Genomic DNA, 9,550 nt, shown 5'->3' on the forward strand with positions numbered 1-9,550 from the left:
AACGTTGGGTTAGCTGGTGCGACACCAGGGAAGGCAGCCGGAAGCTCCTTCGGTGATGAAGGCGAGGGGAGGGGGTGCTCGTAACAGGGACCCGCAAGTCCGGGTACCCTAGTCTCTGCGAAGCGGCGGCTTTGGGCGGAACCATTCTCCAGAGATGGAAAGGGGAGGAGAAATCCTTCACTATGAACCCAAACCAGCGGAACCCGCGGGAAACACACCCAACTCTTTCCCTCTCTCTTTCTTTACGCAATCCCTCTATTTCTCCACCACTTGTTTCTTTCCTGCGCGATTCGGAGTCCCGGGCACCACTAGTTGCTCCTTGGCTATCCCCTCCTCCAATCGTGGTACAGCCCGGGGGCGCCAGCTCCGGGCACAGGTTATAAAGGCTCGGCTGCGGCAGCGGACTGCGGACTCAAGATGCGCCCCAAAGAGCAGGGACAGGGATGCGCCGGGGATGGGCCGGGGTCCGGTTCCGGGTCCGGTTCCGGGGACCCAGCAACAGTTACCCCGGCTCCCCCGCCGGTAGCCAGTCCTACTCCAGAGCCCGAGCCCGCCCCCACGCAGGCACCGGCGACTGGACAGGGGACAGGTTCCCGAGCAGCCTCAGGATCCCAATCCGGATCTCGCCCGGCCTCCCAGGCTGGAGCCAAGACGGGAGCCCAGCGCCCATCTGGCCAGTCCGTGCCTGACAACTCGGATGCGCCGTGGACCCGCTTTATATTCCAAGGGCCCTATGGTCCCAAGGCCACTGGCCTGGGGACTGGAAAGGCGGCGAGCATCTGGAAGACACCTGCCGCCTACATTGGCAGGCGTCCTGGGGTGTCCGGCCCTGCGCGCGCCGCATTCATTCGAGAACTGGAAGAAGGTAACCTGGGTCCCTGAGATCCCGGAGCGGGTGGGACTAGGACAGCTCCAGGGAGGAGGGGGTTCTGTCGGGCCGGGCGCCTCGCCCTCTCTGGTACTGTCTCATCCCTCCATCATCCCCGCGATGTCACTTTCTTCGATGCCTGTCTGGTCGCCCCTTCGCCATCTCCCATCTCTGTGGGTCTCTGGTTTTTGTCAGTGCGTCAGGTCCAGGGCCAGCGCTCTTCCCCGCCCCCTCTTCGCGCCTGTTGCTGCGGCAGATCTGCGCACTCTCAGTGCCCCCTCCCCGTCTACCGCAGTGCCAGCAGAGGGGCGGGGGCTGCGGGAGGGCGCTGCCGGGCGCGCTCTGAGCTTGCGCTGGCCCGCGGGGCTCTCCGGCGGTGGAGAGGTGGGCGGGCGGAGCAGAGCTGGAGCTTCGGCCACTTCTGGGCTGCCAGGGTCCTGGTTGCGCCTTCCTCCGCCGGGGGAAGTGGGCGGGGCCTTGGGCTTCTGCTCCTCCTCTTTCTCCCACCTTTTTCTGGGCTAGGGCAGCCGTCTGCATTGGTTCTAGAGGCTTAGGTGCCTCTGAATCAGTGCTGGAGAAGTCTCCTCATCCTCTCTTCTGCACACGCAACAGGTGTGGGGTGGGTGACTGAGTATTTTTATGACCCAGGAGGCTCTGGTGAGCTGGCTAAGCTGCCTGCTGGGTAAGGGGTGATGAGTCAGTCTTTTGGGGGCAGGAAGGGAGCTCCATCTTCTCACTCCATGACCCTGGGTGTTGAGGGGAGCAGTGAGCTGTGGGTAGCATATGCTATATTCCTGACATGGTGGGGCTTTCTCGCCCCATCCCCACCTTTTGCAGCGCTCTGTCCTAACCTACCTCCAGTCAAGAAGATCACCCAAGAAGATATCAAAGTGATGTTATATTTGCTGGAGGAGGTGGGTACCACTTTCCCCACCCAAAGCCAGCTCCAGACCTTAGCCTGGTGCCCATTTTAATTTTACCCTGTGTGTGGTATGGTTCTGGGTCTTGTCTGTTTCCTGCCTGCCCACCCTTGGGGGACGGTCAAGCTGAAGGTCCCTCTCCTGGAAGGCATGTAGCTTGGGCCTCTTTTTTTCATAAGGAAAAACTGAGTCAGGCCCCACAGGAGATTAACGGTACTCTCTGGTTTGGTACCTGGAGAACTAGGGGATGGGGATGGTTTCTCCTAGTGGCCTAGCCTCCTGCTGATCCCTTTGTACCCCTAACTTCTTCCAACTGTCTTCTGGGAGGGCCCAGAAACTGGGAAGGTATACCCTATGGGTGGTGGTCCCTCTGCAGAGAGAGCGGGACCTGAATACGGCAGCTCGCATTGGCCAGTCTCTGGTGAAACAGAACAGTGTTTTGATGGAGGAGAACAGCAAGCTGGAAGCCATGCTGGGCTCGGCCAGGGAGGAGGTAACTGGCAGGGGAGGAGGGGATGGGGGTTGTTCTACACCCTTCTCATGTCAGCACCTGCTTCTGTGTGTGCCTGTCTATTCCCTGACCCTTGGCTCCTGTCCTCCTGCCAGATTTTACACCTCAGACACCAGGTGAACTTGCGGGATGACCTCCTTCAGCTCTATTCAGACTCTGAGGATGAGGATGAGGATGAAGAAGAGGAGGAGGAAGAAGAGAATGAAGAAGAGGAACATGAAGGAGAGGAAGAGCGAAAGCATGATCATCCCTATGATGCCCGCAAGCCGTGAGCATCTCGCCCTTGCACCTGGGCGTTCCTTCCCTTTTCTGAGCCTCTTGGTTCCTTGGTAAAGGGGATCACAGGCAGCGTATCTGCTAGCGGGGTTGCTGGGATCACTGAGACCACATTCTTAGCCCTGGTGTGTAAAGCCCTGGATGAGATGGAAACTGGGAACTCCACTCCTTTGTGTCCTGACTCCCATTGCTCTCTCCCCAGGACCCCTCAGGAGGAGTCCCGGCACCACTGCCCACAGCTAGAAGCCCTGCAGAAGAAGCTGAGGATGCTGGAGGAGGAGAACGACCAGCTGAGAGAGGAGGTGAAGACCTGGGAGGAGGGCAGGCCCTGGGCAGTGGGTGATGATGGCCCTGCCCCTTCCTCTCTCCCTCCCTCCAGGCCTCTCAACTGGACACCCTGGAGGATGAGGAGCAGATGCTCATCCTGGAATGTGTGGAGCAGTTTTGTACGTGATTTTGTAACTCCGGTAGGGGGCTGTCTTAAGGAGTGGAGGGAAGAAGCTGGGATTTGGAGTGTGGAGACCTGAGTTCAAATCCTAGTTCTGGGACTTCGTAGCTGTGTAAGCTTGGACAAGTTCCTTGATCTCTCAGAACCTTCATCTTTAGAATGGGGATTAATGATTCCATCCCACTGCCCAGGCTGATCTCCCCAGGGTTTATGAAAATCAAGAAAGCAACACCTGAGGATGTGCTTTGTGCAAATTGTAGAGTGTACCAAAGCTACACGGCTACTTGAAGCCTGTTTCCTTTGTTATTTAGGGGAGCAAGGAGGGAGCCAGGAGCTGCCAGAGGCCAGGCACCCAGGGCTGAGCTAGTTCAGAGTCATGTGTGGGTGGGTGGGTGGCATGCTGGTGTCATTCTATGTACTATATTTATGCAGATGAGCAGGCCCAGTGTTTGTTCCCGAGGAGCTCAAGTCTGGTCCCTGAGATATAAAGACAATACCTGAGCTCATGCTGTCCTCTCACCCCAAGCCTGGCCTTCCTTCTCTCAGGGTTTCACAACTTCCCGAGTGGCCCCTTGGGTCCCCAAGTTTTGTTGCTTTTACCTCCCTATGAATCTCAAGTCTCTTTCCTCCCTGAGATTCTGGTTATATCTATCCCAGGACACTCGTGCCCTTCTAGGCCCTTCTGCATACAGTCCAAATGAGTTTTCTTGAGTTTCAGGGATTGAACCCAGGGGTGCTTAACCAATGAGGCCTATTACTACTACTACTACTGTTATTATTATTATTATTATTATTATTTTGAGACAGGGTCTTGCTAAGTTGCTTAGGGCCTCGCTCAACTGCTGAGGTTGGCTTTGAACTTGCAATCCTCCTGCCTCAGTTTCCTGAGCTGGCCCAAATGAGTTTTCTAAAATCTGACCACATCAGCCCTCTGCCTAAAACCCCCAAAAAGCTTCCTACTGGACAAAGGATAGCCCCACTGCCCTGAACACATCCCTCTACTGTCTGATGATTGGTTCTGAGCCTTTCCACTTTCCACTTGGACTTGTTTCTTCTTTTCTTTTCCTGGTGGAGCCCTACCTGCCCTGTGGTCTAAGAGTGGTTCTTTCTTCCCAGAACCTTTCCCAGACCTTGCAAGGCTCGGTGGGGTGCACAGCTAAGCCCTCTCCCATGTGCCCTTGACATTGCCTCTGTTGTAGCCCCTATTATGCATTATTATGAGTTCTTTTCCCCAACTGTCTCCCCAATAGACTTGAGCTCAGTGTGGGCTGGGACCAGATCTTGTCGACCATGTACCCTGGTGTCCCTGTCACTGTCATAAACATTTATTGACAAGACCTGAGTGAGGAACACCAAGCCCTGTAGGACCCTTTGGCCCTCCAGGGGGGTTGAGGGGCGGGGACAGACAGGCACAAGGGAGCTGGGGCTGACCTGAACCCCGTCCCTAGCCGAGGCCAGCCAGCAGATGGCCGAGCTGTCAGAGGTGCTGGTGCTCAGACTGGAGAACTATGAACGGCAGCAGAAGGAGATTACCCAGCTGCAGGCCCAGATCGCGAAGCTGCAGCAGCGCTGCCAGTCGGTGGGTTGGAGTGTGGGGATCTCCCCAACCTGTCCAGGCCATGGGACCCTAGCCTCCTTCTCCCTGCCCCCGCCTCATGGCCTCCACCAGGCCCAACATCTCTGTGTGGGTGTTGGTGGAGATGCCAGAGAACTGCTCATCATGCCCACTCACTGTCCAAGGAGGGGATCACGGCCCTCTCAGAGACTCTCCCAGGCCGCATGACTCCCCTACCTTATATGTCAAGGGCTGCCAAACCCTCCCTGATGTGCCTGGTAGAGTGGGGTGGGGTGCATGTGCCTGGCATGGGGAGACCTTGGTGGGGCTCACAGGCTCTGGGTTCTTGCAGTATGGGGCTGAGACTGAGAAGCTGCAGCATCAGCTGGCCTCAGAGAAGGGAGTCCATGTGCACCCCCAGGAAGAGGTGAGGTGCCCCATTCTCTTGCCTACCCTTGAGAGCCCCTGGCCTTAAGCAGAGACCTGAAGCCCTTGGCAGCTGCCTGGCTCTCCTAAGAAGACCAACAGCTTTCAGGCAGGGACCGGGTCTTGTCATTTTCTGCTCCCTTCCTTTCTGACCCAACTGGCAGGTCACTTGAGGTCTGGGTGGAGCAGGGTGCAAGGACCTGCCCAGGGTCACCCTGTGTGCTGCTTTTTGGGTCTGGAACCTAGGCCTCATGCCTCTTGGCCTTAGAGTCCCAACACAGCCTCTGGTTGGGCTCCCAACTGCAGGACCTGCGGGAGAAGTATGCAGACTGCGGGGGCGTACTGTTTGAGCGCCCGGAGGAGGTGAAGACCCTCCGCCAACATGCTGTGGCACCCCCTGGCTCTGTCACCCACTATGCGTACACTGTGCCTCTGGTGAGGACCCTCCTCGACTCTGTATCCGACTACCTCCATGTGCCCTGTGTCTCTGCTCTCAGTCCCTTTCTGTGTCTGAGTGTGGATAGTGGCCCTGGGGGTTGTCTCCTGCCAATGTACCTTGTCTCCACTGTAGGGGGCAATTCCAAATCTCCCACAGACCCTGGCTGAGGAGCTCAGAACATCTCTAAGGAGGATCATTTCGGACCCTGCGTATTTTATGGGCAGGTGTGTTGCTGGGACCCTGGACCCTGGCCTGGCCGTGCTCACCCTGCTTACCCAGTGGGTGAACTTTCCTGTATTGGGAGGGGTTGGCCCGCACGCTCTGCCCTGGCATGCTTCCCATGGTGCCCCCTGCCTCCCTGTGCCACCCAGCCCCCTCCTCTGTTGACATAGTCTGAGATGCATCATTTGTCCCTGGGATTTTTTGGCGTGATTGGGCCCCAGGGACTTTGCAGTTTCAGCTCCATTGCCTCAGTATGCTGAAGGTCCTTTTCTCTGTTAAGGAATTATGGGATGCCAGCACGGGAAACGTCCAACCTGGGGTAAGCTGGCCATCTCCCATCATCTTACCTGTCAGTCAGCAGCCAGGTAGCCACATGCAGCTGCTTCTGTGACCCTAGGACTCTAGGGAAGGCCCTGTTCTCTGGGCCCACTGGACTGAGAGTTGTTCTGGGAAGGAGTTGCTCCCTTTTCCTTCAAGTCTTGTCCCTTAGGTGGCTTGAACTTGCAATCCTCCTGCCTCAGTTTCCTGAGATTACAGGTGTGCGCTACTTAAGGCTGCTCTAAGTGGGGACCAAGGCCTTCCCTTCATCTGACCAGGAACTGAGAGGCAAATGACCTGGGATAGAACCATTGGGGACTCAGTCTTTTTACCATGAGTCCTTGGGCAAGTTACTTGACCTGTCTGAGCCTTTCTACAATGGATTTGTTCCTATGGCAACTAGCTGGGGGGTGGGCTGTGAATATCCCTGCTGGTCACTTCCTTGCAGCAGGGTAGGGGATATAGGAGAAGTTGGGACCAATGCAGAGTTGGCGGCTTTTCTTCTGGGGCAAGGGCTGGGTGTGTGAATCCTTGAAGCTAGTTCCCAGCTCCCCTCTTCTCTGGCTGGGACAGACCTTGGGAGGGACCCTCAGTTTCTGTGCAGGCCAGGGCAGGGTCAGGAGAGCTCGTAGAGGAGCGGGGTGGTCCTGCTGGTTGGACTTTGCTCCTCGGCCCCTTCGGTGGGAGAGTCCGGGGGGAGTGGAGGAGAGGCCAGTGGCATATGGAACTATGTCACTGTCTCCCTGCCCAGATATGACCCCCGCTACAGGGAGGAGCGAAAGCAGGAGCAGGAATTCGAGGCTGAGCAGGGCTTGATGCCTGCGGAGAATCTCATGCCACCTGAAGATTTTGAGCCTGCAGAGGAGTTGGTGCCTGAAGAGGAGCTGGGGGCCACAGAGGAGGTGGGACCAGCTGAGGAAGGACTGTCAGAAGATGCTGAGTTAGTGTCTGAGGACACTGAGGCCTGGGAGGAGGTGGAGCCTGAGGTGGATGAGGCCACACGGATGAATGTGGTGACCTCAGCCCTGGAGGCCAGTGGCCTGGGCCCTTCTCGCCTGGACATGAAGTATGTCCTCCAGCAACTAGCCAACTGGCAAGATGCCCATTACAGGCGGCAGCTGAGGCAGAAGATGCGCCAGAAAGAGGAGCTCTCCCGCGACGGCCTCCCTCCGACCAGCCGGACCAGCTGCAGATCATCCAGCCGATGAGAGGGGAGGGTAGGCGAGCCTCCAAGTGCTCACTTACCCCATCCTGACCCCACCCAGCGTGCTGATTTGCATGGACTCTGCATATCATTTGCATAGGTACCTCAGGTCCCCCTCAAGGGGAACTGTGGTCCCGATGCTCGTTTTGTGGAATCTGCTTAGAAGTCCAGCTTTCCACCCACTTTTCTCCTGCGGGCCGGACTGGGGGTCAGGGCTGGGACTGTGTCCCCCAGTGCTCCTCAGCTTCCTATCTGCCCACCCCTCCCCAACCCTCGGCCCTACCCACTCTGTCCCCAGGGCTCCCCAACCCTGCAGCAGTAGCCCCGGTTGCCCACCCAGGACTGGGGGCTGGAGGAGGACAGGGCCAGTCACCCTCCCAGGGGCTGGGAGGAAAAGGGGCCTTTGGGGCCACTGAGGCAGGCCATTGATATGAAGGCCTTCAGTAGCCAGGGCCACAATTGGAGAAGTCCCCTGGGTGAGTCTGGAGGTGGACTAGTTTACCTGCAGGGTGGTGGGTGAGTCAGGGTCTCCTCTCCCCAGCTAGAAACCCCACATTTGGGGAGCTGGACCTGCTGAGCGAGGGGCTTCTGGGCCCACCTGTAAGGAGTTCTCAGAGAGATGAAAGGTGGCATGTGACACTCAGCACATGGGACCCTGCGTTAGCTCCTTCAATCCTCACACCCCTGTAGGCAGGTCTTATTGCCTCTCATTTGTTAGGTGAGGAAACTGAGGTTCAGAGAACTAAAGTCACTTGTTCAAGGTCATGCAGCTAGGAGTCAATCTGAGCCTGCTCCCTACTGTGGGCATCGGGGATCTGAGCTAACTTCACTATATACAGCATCTTTCCTGGTCCATCCCTCCCCACAGAGGAGGTCCTGGTGCCCCACTTGGCCAGGTGGGTCAACCCAGTTTATAACTTGTTGGCAGACTTCCTTCTATCTGGTCTGTCACCCCTCTGATGGCCCTTTGGTCACCAGTAGGCAGAATAGGATTGGCCTCAGCAGGGCCACTGTGTAGAGTCATGCAGCTTGTAAACTGAATCATGACTTCTGTGACTGTGTAACTATCTGTGGTGGCTTTCTGTCTTCTTCTGATACAGCCGGCCAGCCCCTACCTGCTGCCCATGCCAGGCCGGTGGGGGTCAGGCCCTCGGGTCACATTCTCTCCCTTCTCTCCCAGGCTTTGCTCTTTCCCAGCAGCCTGCAGAGGCCCCTCCTTCCATTTCCTGGCCAAGTCCCACCCACCCCAGGCCCTCCTTCCCCTTTCAAAATGGGATTCCATGTCTGTCACCAGCCTACCGAGCCTTGTTCTGGGACAGGCTGAAGGAACCCCAGCCCTTATTCTGTGGCTGGTACAAAAGCCACAAAAGCTGGGCCTGGATCATATGGTGGCCCCAGGGGTGAAGGAAGACCAGAGGGAGGCCGGCCCCCTGCCAGACCCAGCTCTGAGATAGGTGGGACTGAGTTGGAGTGGGGGGCTCGGATCCCAGTTGTGAGAGCACCCTCCTAACAGGTTGCTCTAAATCCTTTGACCCCCGAATTAAAGGTGGCCCCCAGTTCTTATTGACTTTTAGGGACCTGGCTCTCTTCCCCTGTTCTTCATCCTTTCTTCTCCGTCTTTATTACTGTGTGTAACCGGAAGTGTGCCTGTGTGTGGGTGGGTGAGGGGTCCCTCTACCCAGTGATGTGTCACCCCTGCCCCGCCACCACCTGTGTAGCCTGTGAGTGTCCAGACTCCCTGCCCAAAGCCCAGTACCTCCCTCCTGCCGTCCTCCCCCAGTGCCCCTTGTTTCTTCGTTCTAGTTGTTCTGCCCTTTCCCACCCCTTTGCTCGTAAACAGCTGGGGTCTGGGGCTCAGGACCCCTGTGAGTGCCTGCCCCGCCTCCCACAGCGCTTCTCAGTCTCGTTGCTTGTCAGCCTGTGTTCGTGCCGGTGCAGGAAATAAAGGACCTGTGTGCTACCTGACCAGCCTCCTGTCTTCTTTCTCAGGGAGCGTGGTATGCGTGTGTATGTGTGCATCTGTGTGTGTGTGCGCGAGCACGTGTGCACCATTTGAAGGAGTAAATTGTGGAGAGAGGACGAACTCTAACACTGAGTGACATGCCCAGGACTTTCATTAAATACAATGACATACCAACAACCCAGGTGGCATGGGGGGATGTGATAAACATTTGTCAATTGGTGAAACTGAGGCCTACGCAAGTTCAGTGACCTCCCAAGCCAGGGTCTAAACAGCTGATGATGTGCTGGGGTTGAACCCCATCCTTGGAGCCCATGCTTGGGCAGACCACCTTCTCTGGTCCTTTCTGATCCAGGGACTTTGCCCTTGTACCCTGGCTAGGTAAAGTGGGTGAGTCACTTTC

The 9,550-nt window shown here is 57.0% G+C and overlaps 1 protein-coding gene across 3 annotated transcripts; it reads left to right on the plus strand.

Moving 5' to 3' along the window:
• Positions 1-345: 345 nt before the first annotated feature.
• On the plus strand, positions 346-9,152 carry Hap1 (huntingtin associated protein 1). 3 transcript variants are annotated; one of them, XM_048791480.1, is made up of 13 exons: positions 346-865; positions 1,706-1,782; positions 2,165-2,281; positions 2,395-2,567; positions 2,778-2,877; positions 2,955-3,021; positions 4,472-4,602; positions 4,931-5,005; positions 5,311-5,439; positions 5,576-5,667; positions 5,946-5,984; positions 6,735-6,885; positions 7,095-9,152. In XM_048791480.1, the coding sequence occupies exons 1-13, from the start codon at positions 418-420 to the stop codon at positions 7,236-7,238; spliced, it is 1,743 nt and encodes a 580-aa protein (XP_048647437.1). In that variant the 5' UTR covers positions 346-417; the 3' UTR covers positions 7,239-9,152. The 3 variants fall into 3 exon arrangements, with proteins under 3 accessions (XP_048647437.1, XP_048647433.1, XP_048647430.1); XM_048791473.1 differs by having other exon boundaries at positions 350-865; positions 6,735-9,152; XM_048791476.1 differs by lacking the exon at positions 5,946-5,984 and having other exon boundaries at positions 347-865; positions 6,735-9,152.
• The last annotated feature ends 398 nt before the right edge of the window (positions 9,153-9,550 follow it).

Source organism: Marmota marmota, unplaced genomic scaffold (genome assembly GCF_001458135.2).
Source record: "Marmota marmota marmota unplaced genomic scaffold, marMar, whole genome shotgun sequence".
Classification (NCBI taxonomy): Eukaryota; Metazoa; Chordata; class Mammalia; order Rodentia; family Sciuridae; genus Marmota; species Marmota marmota.

Excerpts from the sequence above, each read along its gene's own strand:
- Hap1 (XM_048791473.1), top strand. The coding sequence starts at position 418 with ATGCGCCCCAAAGAGCAGGGACAGGGATGCGCCGGGGATGGGCCGGGG. Across the intron at positions 2,568-2,777 it reads CCCTATGATGCCCGCAAGCC|GACCCCTCAGGAGGAGTCCC; the intron begins GTGAGCATCTCG and ends CTCTCTCCCCAG. Across the intron at positions 2,878-2,954 it reads ACGACCAGCTGAGAGAGGAG|GCCTCTCAACTGGACACCCT; the intron begins GTGAAGACCTGG and ends CCCTCCCTCCAG.